The sequence below is a fragment of the Scyliorhinus torazame genome, chromosome 8, assembly GCF_047496885.1.
Source record: "Scyliorhinus torazame isolate Kashiwa2021f chromosome 8, sScyTor2.1, whole genome shotgun sequence".
Taxonomy (NCBI): Eukaryota; Metazoa; Chordata; class Chondrichthyes; order Carcharhiniformes; family Scyliorhinidae; genus Scyliorhinus; species Scyliorhinus torazame.
The window spans coordinates 130634747-130652036 of NC_092714.1; the positions used below are offsets into that span (position 1 = coordinate 130634747).

A 17290-nucleotide genomic window follows, 5' to 3' on the forward strand; every position below is an offset into this window, starting at 1 on the left:
GATTCCAGGGTTAGGTGCTATCGAGGGACATAGTGGTTGAGGGTGGGGTGTCCGATATTTATGAGGAGCTAATAGACTGGGAGGGAGCTCTGTTGGGGAAGTCAAACGGAAATGGGAGGAGGAACTGAGGGGGAGGGGGAGAGGGGGGGGGGGGGGGGGGGGGCGGCGGGATGGAGATTGGAAGCCGGGTTGTGGGAAGAGGCCCTGAGGAAAGTGAATGTGTCCTCATCATGTACGAGGCTCAGCCTTATGCAGCTCTCACTCCACCCTCACAGGCAGGCAATGGTTATTCTTGCATTTACAAAACAATTTTTCTTCGGTTAGCGAAGTTATTTCAGAACCCTTATTGAAAGCCTGTCTCTGGAACAGTTTTCCACGACCTCTCTCTGTGGCTTTTCAAATCCTTCTCCTCTATCTGTAATGGGCTAATAGCTTGATGGACAGCAGGAGTGTCCCGACGGACATTGGATCTCGAGTCACGTACCCTGGCTGAACAGGGGCATCCTGTGTATTCCCACTAACGAGTTTAAGTCTGAATGGGTCAGTGTAACTCAGACCAGGTGTGGGCGTATCCCTCTGACTCCATGCTAGCGGTTTTCCCCTCAGTCTGTGAATCCTAAATTGCCTGCTACATAGAGTCCTAGAGTCATTGACGTTTACAGCATGGAAACAGGCCCTTCGGCCTAGCTTGTCCATGCCGCCCAGTTTCTATCACTAAGCTAGTCCCACTTGCCCGCATTTAACCCATATCCACCCTGCCTATGAAACTGTCTAACTGCATTTTAAAAGACAAAATCATACCCACTTCTACCACTGCCTCTGGCAGTCCATTCCAGATGCTCACCACCTTCTGTGTGAAAGAATTTCCCCTCTGGTCTTGGATTTCTCCCCTCTCACCTTAAATCTATGCCCTCTAGTTCTAGACTCCTCTACCTTCTCTATGCTCCTCATTATTTTAGAGACATCTATAAGATCGCCCCTGAGCCTCCTACACCCCAGGGAAAAATGTCCCAACCTATTCAGCCTCTCCTTTATAACTCCCATTTTCGATTCCAGTTCTGGACCCAATTTCCTAATATCTCCCTCGCGTAACAGTGATCTACGTAACTAGTCCCTGTAGAATCCTAAAAAGAGCAATTATGTCACCTCTTATCGAGAGAGAATATGTCCAATTTGCATACAAACTCCTCATTAATAAATCCCTCCATTCCCCCGATCATTCTGCTTGATCTCTTCTATGTCCTTTCAGACCTGCAACATCCATTTTGTCCTGTGGTGACCAGAACTTTATGCAGTATTGAGTGCAGTCTCGTCAATGATTTCACTTTAATAATTAATCTTTTTATTCTATTCCAATGTTTTATTTGCTTTACTCACTACCAACAAACAGTGCTGTGATGGCTTCAATGTATTATCAATCGGAACTTTCGATCTTTCACTTTTCTATGCAGGTTACTAAATCGGAAAGAAAATAATCCTTTCCTGGATTTTTGTTCCCCACACGTCAAGTACTTTGCATTTCTCCACGTCCAATTTCATCTGCCACCTGCCTCTCCAATTACCAAATATCCTCCAGTAGCTTATTTCTTTTCAGCTTTGGATTCTGCCACTTTCATTAGTTTTGTATTATCTGCAAATTTGGATACTGTGTTTCTAAATCTTAGTTCCATTTTATTTATGAAGATATTTGAAACTCCTTCTCTAACGGCACTGAGGTTTACCCACGCCTCGGGGACTGCAGTGGTTCAAAAAGGCCGTTCACCCCCACCTTCTCAAGGGCAAATAGGTTTGAACAATGAATGCTCGCCTAGCCAGCGATACCCATGTGCCGCAAATGGATAGAAAAGAAAATAAACAGAGTCTGATCCATAACAGACGTCTGTGGTACAGCACAGGTAACATTCTCCCAGGCTGCTGACAATGCCCGTGTCAACACCCTTTGTGTTCTCTTGATCAACCGGTTTTCTATCAATCATAAATTACTTTTATTGAGTTCCGGATTATTTATTTCTGTAATTTCAGTTGCAGTCTTCTCAGAATTGCATCAAATTTCTTATTGGAATCCAAACACACCATTTCCATCAGGCTTCTTTGCCTCAAAAAAGTTTGTTCGATTGACAAGATGTGTGGACTATCTTTGTTTTTTTATTATTGCCATCCAGGTGCTCCATGTTTATATCCTTAATGTCACCGTGACTTTAACTACAATATACATCAAACTCGCTGGTCTATAATTTCCTCGGTCAGTTTTGCTGACATTCTTTTAAAAATTAGGAGTATCGTCTGCTGTTCTGCTGCCCACTGGCATCACTCCAATGTTCAGTGAATCTGGAAGAGTTGTGCCAGAATTGCTGCAATTTTCCTTCCTCATCACAAGTTTACACGCTGTTCAGCAGCCAGGCTAGTAGTAATGCAACCTATCCCTGCAACAGCCTCTCTCTCTCCCTTTCCAAATTAAATAGCTCTCTCTTTAAAAGAACCAAGGCAGTTGCTTATATTTTGTACTTCTGCAGCCTGTGTAGCATCAGTTATCAAGCCACCACCTGATCTCACTTCCAGTGGCCCTATGCCATAACTCTATTTCCTCATTAACTTTCAAACTTTTCATTGTCATTTCTTGTACTTGGAAAAGGTGAAATTTGCTCTTGAGGGGGGTGAGTGAGGTTTTCCACAAGAGATGGGGTTTGTTTATACTACGGGCACATTCCAACGGTCATGCTGTGTCCAAAAAGCAACTTGCTGCGGCGCAGTGTAAACTGGGAGACCCCACTCCCGGGATCTACCCAGCTCGCAACGCCTTGAGATCGGACTCGATCTCGCAAGACTTGGGATGTAAATCCCGCCCATTGTGGGATGGCTCACCTTTTGGAAAACCTTATTAGAACCAATATGCAGTTTCTCTAGGTACCCAAGGTGTTGGGATCTCTCCCCTTTGCCTTGGAGACTTTGGGTGAGCACCGTTCAGTACTGGTTTCCACAAACGGGGATCAGACGGAACAGCACTCGTGGGAGTCTTCCAGGGGATCGATGGTCCCCAGGTGCCTACCCTTTGGGCAGGGTGGCACCCTGGCACTGCTGGTGCCACTGGGCACCCTGGCCCAGCCAGTCTGGCACCTTGGCAATGCCAGCTTGGTGACTTGGCCGTGTATGTTTTTTTTTTTCAAATAAATTTAGAGTACCCAATTATATTTTTTCCAATTAAGGGGCAATTTAGCGTCGCGAGTCCACCTACCCTGCACATCTTTGGGTTGCGGGGATGAAACCCACTCAGACAAGGGGAGAATATGCAAACTCCACACGGACAGTGACCCGGGGCCAGGAATCGAACCTGGATCCTCAGCGTCGTAGTCCCAGTGCTAACCACTGCACCACGTGCCGCCCTTTGGCAGTGTATCTTAATAATAATAATCTTTATTGCCACAAGAAGGCTTACATTAACACTGCAATTAAGTTACTGGGTGCTAGCCTGGCACTGCTAGTGTGACACTGCCAGCTGGCATTTTTTGTGCGTTGGCAATCAGATTGAAGTGCCTTGCGCAGTGTTGGTGAAGCTGCGGGAAAGGGGTATGGGGACCCTCCCATTGCGCATTGGGGCTTGGTGGGGGTCGGTCAGAGGTCGCGTCGTGGGCCTCGGAGATCGGGACTCCATTTTTAAAATGGTGTCCCAATCTCTCGCTATACTGAGGCGCTCCAGCGAGCGGAACTCCTCAGTGCACAAAATGTGATTATATGCGGCCTCGGCTGCGCATTCCCTGACGCCCCTTATTTAATGTGAGTGGCGTTGCATAGCACTGCGAGTGCAGGGAAACACGTGGCTAAATGCACTCGCTATGGGAATTCGTTCCCATTTAGTTGAATCACACGCTACATTTCAAGGAGCTGGTTACCATCAGCTACTAGGGAGGAGGGGAGGGGATGAGGTTGAATAAAAATTATTTTTTAAAAAAATATAAGCTTTTGATGCTAACCCTGATGTGTTGGGTGCTCTGGATCCGTGGAACACATACAGGCCACCAACACTTAAAATAGTACAACACTATTTTATTAAGTTAGAAACTGTTGAACATCCTTTTACTGTGGATGTTAGATTAAACTAAAGACCTATGCCTGTCCTAACCAGTCTATGCACTCAGCACATGGTGAAGATCTGTGCTGTAAGCTGTAAGCTCTGTCCTTCTGAGAAGCTGCATCCCGAATGAGCGGGAACTCTGATGCCCCCTGTCTTTATAGTGAGTGTGCTCTAACTGGTGATTGGCTGCAGTGTTGTGTGTGTTGATTGGTCTTGCTGTGTGTCCATCAGTGTGTGTGTCTGCACCATGATATACTGGTGTATATTATGACAAACCCTTCACTGTACAGTCATAATTGTTCCCTTTTGGATTGATACCACTTTTTGTTTGTTTACGCTCCTGTGAAGTGCCCCATGACTGTCATTTTGCTGAAGGTGCTAAATTAATTTGAATTTGTTGAAAGCAACCACTCTGCTATAGCATATTGAGCCTTTCAAACTGGGACAATGCTTACTTTTGACATTTTTGTTTCCAAATTCAGATTTTACATTTGAGTCTAAATTTTGGTGCTCTTTTTTCATCTTACAGTTGCGAGAGGAATTTGATCGTGGTGCAGATGTTGTCCTTGATGAGGAGCACAGTGTACATGATGTTGGTGCTTTGCTGAAGGAATTTTTGAGAGATATACCAGATCCTTTGCTCACCAGAGAGCTCTACACTCCATTCATCAGCACACTTTGTAAGATTATACTATTGTTCTATATTTATATTTACTTATCCTATATGTCTCTATATTGTGGTGTATTTTTATCTTTCTTCTGCTGTGCGGAGAATATTGATATCGATATCACATCACCATGTAGGCTTGGTGGTTCCATTCCTGTCTCTAAGTCAGAGGGTGCAAGGTTCAAGCTCCACTCCAGATATGTGAATATAAGAAATAGGAGGAGGAGGCGGTGGCCGTACGGTTCCTCAAGCCTTCTCCACCATTCAGTAAGATCATGATTGATCTTCTACATCAACTCCACTTTGCTGCCTATATCCCCTTTGTTCTTTGATTCCCGTTGTGCCCCAAAATTTATCAATCTCAGTCTCAGGCCAGAATTTTCCTACTAGTGGGATCTTCCGGTGTCTCCGATGGTGAACCCCTACCGTGGGTTTCCGGGTAACCCCGTTGACTTTGACGAGGGCCAGAAGATCCCAATGCCGGCCAATGGCAGAGGCTGCTCCGCCGCCATGAAACACATCGTGGGGGCATGTGGAAAATTCTGGAGTAGGGAATTCCAAAGTTTCAAAGCCTTCTGTGAAGAAATTTGGCCCAACTCAGACCTAAATGGCTGACTCTAGTTCTCGACTCTCCAACCAACCTGTTGGCATCTACCCTGTCAAGCCATATAAAATTTAAAGAGATTATGTCTCATTCTTCCAGGGCTCTTTCCAAGGGCCGGTGCAGACTCGATGGGCCGAATAGCCTCCTTCTGCACTGTAAAATCTTTGATTCTATGAATATGGACCAGACTACTCAATGGCCCTGATGTTGACAGGGAAGGATTACATAGCCAGTGATGGTCAGGCGATATTTCTGACAGGATACCTTTATTTCCCCACATCCCACTGTCATGATGCTTCTAACAAGAGGAGTAGAAAGCTCCAGCTTTGAATTCAGGCTTCACATCCAGTTCATGCACCAACACACATCCTATGCCATCATATGGGTAATGGGAGCACTTAAAATGACTAACTACACTTTCATTTGGTGTAAAACGGTTATGCCTATTGAAGGGGTGTTCATGCCTACGATTCAAGTGGTTTTCATAACTTGCTCTTACTGATTCCATGTTTTCCTTACTTGATTTTGATTAAACTGAATTTCAAATTTCATTCTGCTTTGTGGGATTTGAACTTGCATTCTTCAGATTATAATAAATTGCATTGAACCCAGGCAGCTCCATGCCCTAACAGATTAATGAAGCAAAATGCACTGACAAGTTTGCATTTTCAATGTTGCAACTACGTAAAAGTTGCAAATTGCAGCAGGATGCACAACCCTAACTGGCTTTTACCAAGGCTGCCCGATGGGAACTGACCGTACACCTGTTTCTCACTCCATCCTCTGTGGAGTTCTATTCCAGTGTACTGTAAATTTGGAGTCCAACCAAATCCAGATGGGTTGTGTTAAAGTCAGGACTCATACATTGTCTGATCTGTGAACATGAGCAATGCTGGCTCGATTTGTTTAGTCTTGTGATACTGACAGCCTCAATCAAATGGTGGATTAATAGACTAGTTTTCATGGATCTTATAATGCCGTTGGACCTATGAATCTTGGGTCATTTGTACTAATGGTGGCCATAAGTTGCACTTGAAGTTATGAACATCTCATGGTAGAAGTATTACTCACTCACTAACTTTTTGCCTATTCTTTTGAAGACACCAGTCTTTTCCTCCCATTTCTGCTGTTACTGCTGTCATGATCTCCTGTTGGACCTCTTCTATTTCGTACATAGTTTTAAGAGATTTGTTTTTTCATTCAAATCCTTTTGAGCTGCTTATGCAGCCTTGTCCTTCACTGTCCTGGTGGTACCTCTTGCTAGATGACCTCAACAACCTGCTTTGTTCCCAGTTCCTGATTGGTCAGAGTTGCACAAGAGGAGATGGGGGTTGGAGGGGTCGTGGTGGGATGGGAAGAAAAAGGGGGGGAAATAGATTAAAAGGGCAAGGAAAGGGCATGCAAGAGAACCAGGGAAGAACCTGATTTAGAGAAAATGCAAAGCACAGAAACGGAGAGAAGAAGACACAAGGGAAGAAAAAAAAAACAACCCCCCCCCCCCCCCCCCCCCCCCCAATCCGGCTTCAATGTTATTTGAAGCAATCATCAACCACAGGCAGGTTAATTGCTGTTTGATTTCTTCTGGCTCTGTCTGAGCTTTTGTAAATGTTTGGTAGTTTGCAGAGTTGTATAAAATTAGTAAATTTGAGAGGCAGTGGTGCTGCACATGAAGAAGGCGTTAGTTCTGACCACCATGGTTCCGGTCACATCAAATTCCTCCCCCCCCCCCCCCCCCCCCCCCCCCCCCCCCCAGTCACAAATGCTTTTGTTATCTCCTCTTCTCTGGCTGTCGTTGAGCTTCTTCCTGCATTGCATCCAGGTTCTCCAAGCTAGACAGTGACTGCAATTTTTTGGAGGTCTTCCTACCCTGTCGAGGCAAGAGGACCTCCCTGTTTCTGCTTGCCTCCAGCGCCAAGGCCTTCAGTGTTGCATTGGAGAACCTTGGGGCGCACACTCTGGCCTGCCGCAGAGGTAGAGATTGGCTTTAAGTGTTGCTAGTCTTGCACAAACCATGCGGCGCCACTCCTAGCCCCCCGGGGGCGGGTGAATAGGGGGCTGGGAGCGGCCTCCGACGACGGAGTGAAACACTCCGGTTTTCACTCCGCCGTCGGGACTTAGTCTCCCGATGGGAGAAATGCGCCCCAGGGCTCCTTGCTGGGGTCTGCAGCTGAACATTGGTTTGTCTTCTGTCTGCATTACCTTTGGGCACATGTCAGTTGTGCATCGTGATCATGGTGCTCATTTTTCAGTCCTGACCCAATTTTTCAGTCCAGACCCAATTTTATTTCCTCAATATCCTTAGTGGATCAAAATCAGCTGCCAGGTGGTAGATTTCACTAGCTAATTATGATAATAAAAGGAAAATTTGTAGCTATTGAAATACACAATATCAGTGTATTTGTTGAAAATAGAAAAATGATTTATTTCCAAGAGCTTTAAGATTTTCTCCTGTGGTGCAACAGGCTAGAGAGCACATCACATTCGCCTAAAGCAAAACAGAGTAGAAATGGCGGAAATAAATACACTGGGCGGAATTGTCCCCCCCCCCCCCCACGCCGGGTGGGAGAATCGCCGGGGCGCCGCACGTGTCTCGCCACGCCGCACGCAATTCTCCCACCCCACCTCCAAACTGGCGAGGCGAGAATCACGGCTGGCTGCTCAGAGAATCGCCGCTCGCCGTTTGCAACGGGCCTTCCACACCTGGTCGCTGCTGGCGGGAACAGCACGGGAATGCTGGGGGGGGGGGGGCGGCCTGTGGGGCCCACCGATCGGCAGGCCAGCCTCTCTGAAGGAGGACCTCCTTTCTTCCGCCGCCCCGCAAGATCCATCCAACATCTTCTTGCGGGGCGGCCTCGGGGAGGACGGCAACCGCGCATGCGCGAGTGACATCATTTACGCGACGCCGCTTTTACGCGGCACCAAGGCCCGGCGCGTGTAAATGACGCGACGCCGCTCCTAGCCCCCCCGGGGGAAGGAGAATAGGGGGCTGGGAGCGGGCTCCGACGCCGGAGTGAAACACTCCGGTTTTCCCTCCGGCGTCGGCACTTAGACTCCCGATGGGAGAATTGCGTCCCTTAATTTTGACTCTGATTTTCAGTATCACCAGCCTGGCCCTCTCCCCTCATTCTGCCAACATTGATTAGATAATGCCCTTGCACATAAATTTGGCTCTGGACCGCTTCAATGTTTCTTGTAATACCTATCCACTTGTGATGCCACAAATTAACAAGACCACTTGCAAGGAGTCTGAGATGTACTCTGAACAGGATTACTGTTCCAAGCCAAATGGCTCCCCATCAAACCATTAAAGGCGAGTCCAAAATCTGTACATTACATCAAACAATTTTCAATCGGAAAGCCAGTGTTGTGCATAGTTGATGTTGCATGCAATTTTTAATTCGCTTGTGATTGAGTTATAATGCAGTAATATTAAGATTACTATCCTTTCAGTTCTCATTTTGTACTATGCCTCAGTGACATTCACTTCAACTCAGGAACTGTCTTTCTTCATCTTAGTACTGGAGCAGGACGAACAGCTCAGTGCCTTGCAGCTTCTCATTTATCTCCTGCCTCCGTGTAATTGTGACACGCTTCACCGACTAATGGAGTTCCTTGCCATGGTAAAAAATCATGCAGAAGACACCCTGGATAAAGATGGGCAGGAGGTAGGAGCACATCAAATTTTAGAGGCTTTAGAATTCCATTGAGTGCATTGATTCATTTTCACAGTACCCATTTTCCCAACAGTTAACTTGCCATGTAAATATATTCTGAAAGTACTCCCCTCATCTTTCCCTCCTATTGTCTTCCACTTTCTGCCTCCTCCCCCTCCATTTCTCCACCACCGCCTCCTCCCAATAATAGTGCCTGGAACTGAGCCTTGTATATATTTCCTCCTGGCTCCCATTTAGTGGAGTTGCTGGATGAGAGTTTTTTTTTAGTATAAATTTCATCACCCAGATTTCTGGAAATGTCAAAGTAAAACTTATAAATGTTTAATTTATTTCATAGTTAACAATGCAATTTTTGTAGTTAATAATGACAGTAGACTCTTTAATTCCATTAGGTTGGCAGCAAGGAATGGTTCAAATTTATTGCCATTGTTATCCTAGTAACATGCCTTAGTGGAGTTTGGCAGCAGTCCCAACTTGCTTTAAAATAATTTGACTTTTAAACTTGCTAACCCTGAAGATGTGTTCAATATTACATAGAAATATAATATATATATAGTTAAGGTTTATTTCAAGGGTTAAAGAAAATGTTTTTGTGATTGAGCATAGGGTCCCCAGACCCAGTCTGATTGAGAATTATTGTCTTCACTGATTTGGTAGTGCTTTGACTTCTAAAATCAGAAGAACGCCGGATCAAATCCCAGTCTAGACACTTTAGCACAAAATCTGACAATTCAATGCATTACAGAGGGAGTGCTGCATGGTTGAAGGCACATGAGATGTTAAACTGGGGCCTCTTTTGTCTCCTTCAGGTGGGCACAAAAGATCCCAGGGTATTATTTAATAGAAGAGCAGGGAGGACCTCCTTTGTTTGACTGACCAATATTTATCCCTCAAGCAACAGCGCAAGAAAAGATGACCTGGTCATTATCACATTGCTGTTTTTGTGATGGTGCAGTGTGCAAATTAGCTGCCATTTTCCCCACATTACCATGGTGACTACTCTTCAAAAGTAGTTCATTGGTTGTAAAAGCATTTTGGGAGATTGTGAGGGTGCTATATAAATGCACATTTATTTATTAATATTTTTTATCAAATGTAAAAAGATGTGGCATGTTGAAGAAGATGAGGGAAGAGAGGAGTATATTAATATGGTTTTGTAAGGGCCACGAAGAATCCAGCATGAGTTTTAAGGATACAAAATAATAACGTTTATTTACTATAACAATATATACATAACAGTAGCAGTAACTTCCCTTGCTACCTTCTCCTTCCTGCTGGTTCCTGAACTGGCCAGCTTATTTATACTAGGAGTTTCTCCGCCCCCCTCATTGGGGAAGTTCATACTCCCATAGGATTGTGGGATAGTCATTAGTCCCCAGCCAATCGTAAGTAGGCAGGTTATAACATCCCTCCCCCACAAAGTCCAAGGAATCCACCGAAGACCCTGGCGAAGGAAGGCGTCGAACTCGTTTGGCCGCAGGCCGGACGCCATTTGCATGCGGCGCTGGATCAGGCGGCGTGTAACGAGACGGAGACCGGCGCTTCCGTGATGAACGTTGCGGTTGTACATCCACGGCCTGTGGACCCGAGGATTCCCCCTCTGATTCATCCTGTGTCTCCATCTCGGAGTCAGAGTCTGCTGCCTCCATCATGTCAGCGTCTCTATCTCCATTTGGTTCTGTAACGACCTGCGCAGGCTTCGAGTGAGGCACCAGTGGAAGATTTTGAGGACTACCTTCCCTTGTCTCTGGTCTCTGCAGCTGTTGAAATGAGTTCCGGGGGCGGGGAATCTTTTGAGGGGATGATCTTCTGGACCAGACGTGGTCTACATGTTTTCGCTGGAGACGACCCTGGGCTTGCACTTGGTAAGATATAGGGCCCGTTTGGCGAAAGATTACACCAGGAACCCATTGGGCACCACCAGCAAAATTCCGCACGAATACTGGGTCACCGGGCGCAAACTGCCGAATCGGACGATGCCGAGACAATCCCTGTCCCTGCCGTTCTTGTGTGCGGCGTACTTTTGCGCCAATGTCCGGGAAGACCATACTAAGGCGGGTGCGAAGTCTTCGGCCCATTAGGAGTTCTGCGGGAGCTACCCCAGTCACTGCATGGGGGGTGGTCCTGTACGTAAACAAAAAGCGAGCCAGTCTCGTGTCCATTGATCTGGAAGACTGCTTCTTTAGGCCTCTTTTGAATGTTTGCACTGCACGCTCTGCCAACCCATTTGAAGCCGGGTGGTAAGGGGCAGTGCGGATATGGCGGATGCCGTTCATCTTTGTAAACCTAGCAAACTCCTCACTCGTGAATGGAGTGCCATTATCCGTGACCAGCACCTCGGGGAGGCCATGCGTACTAAATGATAAACGCATCTTTTCAATTGTTGCGCAGGACGTTGTCCCCTGCATCTTATGCACCTCCAGCCATTTGGACTGGGCGTCAATTAGTAGAAGGAACATGGATCCCTGAAAAGGGCCTGCGAAATCTGCATGCAAGCGTGCCCAAGGCCGCCCTGGCCATTCCCAGTGATGTAGGGGCGCGGCCGGCAGAAGCTTCTGATGCTCCTGGCAAATGGAGCAGTTTTGGGCCACCTTCTCAATGTCGGTGTCGAGGCCTGGCCACCAGACATAACTCCGGGCCAACATTTTCATCTTGGTCACGCCCGGATGCCCATTGTGCAAGTCTGTTCGTATCAGCTCCTGGCCTTTTTCCGGGACAATCACACGCGTCCCCAACAAAAGGATGCCGTCTTCCACGCTGAACTCTGACAGCTTGGAGGAAAATGCCCGCAACTCGCCTGGGAGCTGTCTATGCTGCCCACCATACAGGACTATGTGCCGAACCTTTGACAAGACTGGCTCCGTCTGGGTCCACTCACGGATCTGTGATGCCGTGACAGGCAAGGTGTCCATAAAATTTAGGGTTGCAACCACCTCACCGGTCGTGGGGGTCGACATGGGGCCGGACGATAAAGGCAATCGGCTCAGTGCGTCGGCATTTGCTATCTGCGTACCTGGTTTGTGCTCCAGAGAATACTCATATGCAGCAGGCAACAAAGCCCAGCGCTGGATACGTGCAGAAGCAATGGGCGGTATTGGCTTATCCTCTCTGAAGAGTCCCAGCAGGGGCTTATGATCAGTCACGATAGTGAAATGGTGGCCGTACACATACTGGTGGAAGCGTTTCACCGCGAAAACCACTGCCAGGCCCTCCTTCTCGATCTGCGCGTACTTTTTCTCCGCTGCAGTCAATGTGCGGGAGGCGAAAGCTATCGGTCGCTCGGCCCCGTTCTCCATCTTGTGGGACAGGACAGCCCCAATACCATACGGGGATGCATCACATGTGACGAGCAAAGGCTTTCCCGGATCATAGTGGGTTAGTAACCCAGACGACGACAATTGTTGCTTTACCAGCTGGAAAGCGGTTTCTTGCGGCTGACCCCAAACCCAGGTGTGATTTTTCTTTAGCAGCAGGTGCAAGGGGGCCAGCGTAGTTGCCAGATTGGGGAGGAACTTCCCGTAATAGTTTACGTGACCGAGAAAAGAACGAAGATGCGAAGTGTCAGTCGGGGTGGGGGCATGTTGAATTGCACGCACCTTCTCTGCGACGGGGTGCAGACCCTCGCGGTCCACCCGATAACCTAGGTAGACTACTTCTTTTGCCTGAAATACGCACTTTGTGTGACGTAAATGGACTCCAGCCTCCGAAAGGCGTCTAAGGACAGCCTCCAGATTTTCCAAATGCTCTTGCTCCGACGTCCCTGTAATCAACACGTCATCTAGGTAGACAGCCACACGTGGTAAACCTCTCAAAATGCCCTCCATTACACGTTGAAAAATTGCGCAGGCAGAGGATACTCCAAAGGGCAACCGTGTATATTCATACAGGCCCCGGTGTGTGTTAATTGTTACATATGGTCGGGAGGCAGGGTCCAGCTCCAACTGCAGGTAGGCGTGACTCATATCTAATTTTGTGCATGAGAGTCCACCTGCAAGTTTCGCGTAGAGATCCTCTATGCGAGGCATTGGGTATCGGTCGAGTCGGGAAACTGTATTCACTGTAAGTTTATAGTCGCCACACAAGCGAACTGTGGCATCTGGCTTCATTACTGGCACAATTGGTGCTGCCCAGTCAGCAAAACGGACGGGCCTGATAATACCCAAACTCTCCAAACGAATGAGCTCCCCTTCTACCTTCTCGAGCAAAGCGTAAGGCACTGGGCGCGCCCGGAAATAGCGCGGCGTGGCTCCTGGTTCAACTTGGATACGGGCTACGGCCCCTTTTATTTTCCCCAAACCAGGCTGGAATACCTCTGGGTATCGTCCTAGCACCTCAGTCAACTCTCCAGAAACTCTTTGGAGGATGTGCTGCCATTGCAACCGCAAATGGCGCAACCAGTCCTGACCCAACAGGCTGGGCCCATGGCCATGCACTACGATAAGTGGGAAACGCCCCTCCTGGCGTCCATAGACAACAGGGGTCATTGTAGTTCCTGCAATGTCCAGTGGTTCCCCCGTGTAGGTGGCCAACCTGGCCTGTGAGTCAGTTAATGTAAGGGTCTGTATACCCTGCTTGATGCGGTCGAATGTCCTCTGGGCGATCACGGAGACCGCTGCGCCAGTATCCAACTCCATCTCCAGCGGGTGGCCATTGACCCGTACTGTCACCTTAATGGGGGCCACACGGGGAGCTGCCACACAATGCAGCTGCAGGCAGTCGTCCTCCGTCTCCATGTCCTCAGGAGTGGTCACCGCAGATTCATCCACATGGAAGGTACGGCCTGTGGGCTGGTCCCAGTTACGGCCCCTGGGCTGGTCCCAGTTTCGGTCGGAACGACGGCGCCTCTGGCGTCCCCAGGACCGCCGTCCACGACGGGGTCGGCGCCTACAAGTCTGACGCGGACATGGCTCCTCATCCATTGGCTCTGGAGAAGGCTCCCTTCGGGGAGGAATGTCCGATGGCCACTGGCGTCGGTCCGGTCGTTGCCTCGCCCAAGGTACCGCAGGAGTGCGGGGGGACGTTTTTGGGCGGAAAGGGTTGCGCCCCAAGGCATGCACTTCCATTCCCTGTAGCTCCTGTACTCCCAGCTCTGCGCTCTCTCGGGACAAGACTATTTGTATTGCCTGTTGAAAAGTCAATGTTGGCTCCGCTAACAACTTTCTCTGGGTTGCTGCATTGTTAACACCGCAAACCAAACGGTCGCGTAACATTTCTGACAAGGTCTCACCATAGTCACAGTATTCCGCAATCCCGCGTAGCCTGGATAAAAAAATCGGCAAGGGGTCCTCTCAGCGGTATTAAACCGGTAACGCTGGACTATCGTGGACGGGGTTGGGTTAAAGTGTTGCCCCACTATATTCACAAGTTCGTCAAACGTTTTGGTGTCCGGCGCAGCTGGGTACGTAAGGCTCCTAATCACCCCAAATGTATGCGGCCCGCAGGCGGTGAGCAATATGACCACCTGGCGCTCGTTTTCAGTGATATTGTTTGCCCGGAAATAGTAACGTATCCGTTGTGTGTACTGGTTCCAGCTTTCCAGCGCAGCATCAAAAACATCCAAACGTCCGTACAGAGGCATGGTATAATAGAAAACAACTTCCAACCTGTATCCAACAAAAATCCAGGGAGGTGGCTTCAGCAGTGTAGACAGCTATTCACTTTTACCTTCGTCGCCAGTTTTGTAAGGGCCACGAAGAATCCAGCACGAGTTTTAAGGATACAAAATAATAACGTTTATTTACTATAACAATATATACATAACAGTAGCAGTAACTTCCCTTGCTACCTTCTCCTTCCTGAACTGGCCAGCTTATTTATACTAGGAGTTTCTCCGCCCCCTCATTGGGGAAGTTCATACTCCCATAGGATTGTGGGATAGTCATTAGTCCCCAGCCAATCGTAAGTAGGCAGGTTATAACATATGGAAAATGAGGTCGGAGAATGATAGGAAGGGACAGAGAGGAGAAATATAAAAAAAAAAAAAACAAGATTAGATGTTACAAACATAGCCCCCCCCAAATATTGCGGAGTTACTCTCCCATCCAGGACTCCTGACATAACGTCCGCAAAACCCTGCCAGAATCCCCTCAATTTCGGACATGTCCAAAACATGTGTACATGGTTTGCCGGGCTACCCCCACACCGCCCACATCTGTCCTCCACCTCCTCAAAGAACCTGCGTCATGTGGGCCCTGTGGACCAACTTGAACTGGATCAAGCTAAGTCTGGCACACGAGAATGAATTGACTCTCTTCAAGGCTTTTTCCCACAGTTCCATTTCCAGCTCTCCGCCCAGCTCTTCTTCCCACTTCCTCTTCACCTCCCTGATAGGGGCCCCTTCCCACTCCATCAACTCCTTGTATATCTCCGAAACCCTCCACTCTCCAACCCCTGTTTTTGACATCACCGTGTCCTGTAGTCCCCTCAGGGGGAGGCGAGGAAAGCTTGAAACCTGCCTCCGTACAAAGTCCCGCACCTGAAGGTACCGAAACCCATTTCCACCCGGCAGCTCGAACTCCTCCTTTAATGTCTCCAAGGTCGGAAAGCCCTCCTGGATGAATAGGTCCCCAAATCTCTCAATCCCTGCCCGCTGCCATCTCTTAAAGCCCCCATCCACCCCCGCCCCCCCAGGGTAAACCGGTGGTTGTCACAAATCGGTGACCACACTGACGCCCCCTCCAGTCCCATGTGCTGCCTCCATTGCCTCCACTCCATTAGGACTGCCACCACCACAGGGCTTGCAGAGTAACGAGCCGGCGAGAACTATAGAGGCGCCATTAGTAAAGCCTCCAAACGCGTACCCTTGCAGGATGCCGCTTCCACTCGCTCCCAAACCGACCCCTCCCCCACTACCCACTTCCTGACCATCGATATGTTGGCCGCCCAGTAATAGTTAATAAAGCTCGGGAGGGCCAAGCGTGACCTCGTTCCAGGAGTGCCTTCTTTACTCTCGGGATTTTACCCGCCCACACAAAACCCGATATCGCCGCATTCACTTTCCTGAAAAAAGCCTTTGGGACAAAAATCGGGAGACATTGAAAAAAGAAGAGCAGTCTCGGAAGGACCGTCATATTTACCGTCTGGATCCTCCCGCTTGCGTCAGCGGGAGCATGCCCCATCTGCGGAAGTCCCTTTTCATTTGATCAACCGCTTTACCCAGATTTAACTTGTGAAGCTGCCCCCAATCCTTTGCCACTTGAATCCCCAGATATCTAAAACTCCTCTCAACCAGTTTAAAAGGTAATTCCTTCAATCTCCTTTCCTGCCCCCGTGCCTGGATCATGGATATGTCGCTCTTTCCTCTTTCCCATATTTAACTTGTCGCCTGAAAATCTCCCAAATTCTCCGAGTACCTCCATGATTCTGGCTATCCCTCCCACTGGGTCTGTGACATAGAGCAGCAAATTGTCCACATGTAAAGAGACCCTGTGCTCCACTGCCCCCCGCCCCCTCACTAACCCCCACCAGGCATTTGATGATCTAAGGGCCATCTCTAAGGGGTCTATGGCCAGGGCACACAGTAATGGGCATCCCTGCCTTGTCCCCCTACAGAGACTAAAGTATTCTGACTGGACTCGGTTGGTTCTTACATTTGGCACCGGAGCCTGATATAACAGCCGGAACCAATCCCCAAATCCCTGCCCGAACCCAAACCTGCCTAAAATATCCCATAGGTACTTCCACTCCACCCAGTTGAAAACCTTCTCCGCGTCCATGGCTACAACCACCGCAACCTCACGCCCCTCCGCTGGCATCATTATAAGATTAATAAGCCGCCTAATATTGGACGTCAGGTGCCTGCCCGTCACAAATCCCGTCTGATCCTCCTCAATTACCTCCTTGACACAATCCTCTATTCGAGTGGCCAAGATCTTTGCCAGCAATTTAGCATCTACATTCAAAAGTGAGATTGGCCTGTACGATCCACAGCTCTCCGGATCCTTGTCTCGCTTCAGGATGAGAGAAATTGATGCCTGTGATAGTGTTGGGAGAAGCACTCCCAGCTCCTTGGACTCATTAAAAGCCTTCACCAGAAGCGGCCCCAGTAACCCAGAAAACTTTAAATAAAATTCCACTGTGAATCCGTCAGGTCCCGGGGACTTACCCGATTGCATCGCCCCCAATCCGTCTATCACCTCCCTGAGCCCAATTGGGCCCCCCAGGACGTCCACCAGCTCCTCATCTACCTTCAAGAACTCTATCCTCTCCTGGAACTGATTCATACCCTCCTGCCTGACCAGGGGTTCCGACTCATATAGTCGACTATAGAATTCACG

General features: G+C 48.5%; 1 protein-coding gene across 6 annotated transcripts in view; it reads left to right on the forward strand.

The window, feature by feature from the left end:
• The window catches only part of LOC140428111 (rho GTPase-activating protein 6), a 1113012-nt gene that overhangs the window by 981464 nt on the left and 114258 nt on the right, over positions 1-17290 (forward strand). For all 6 annotated transcript variants that reach the window (XM_072514181.1, XM_072514179.1, XM_072514180.1 and 3 more), the window contains 2 exons: positions 4599-4749; positions 8857-9005. In XM_072514181.1, coding sequence (XP_072370282.1) covers positions 4599-4749; positions 8857-9005 — 300 coding nt within the window. The remainder of the gene's footprint in view (positions 1-4598; positions 4750-8856; positions 9006-17290) is intronic.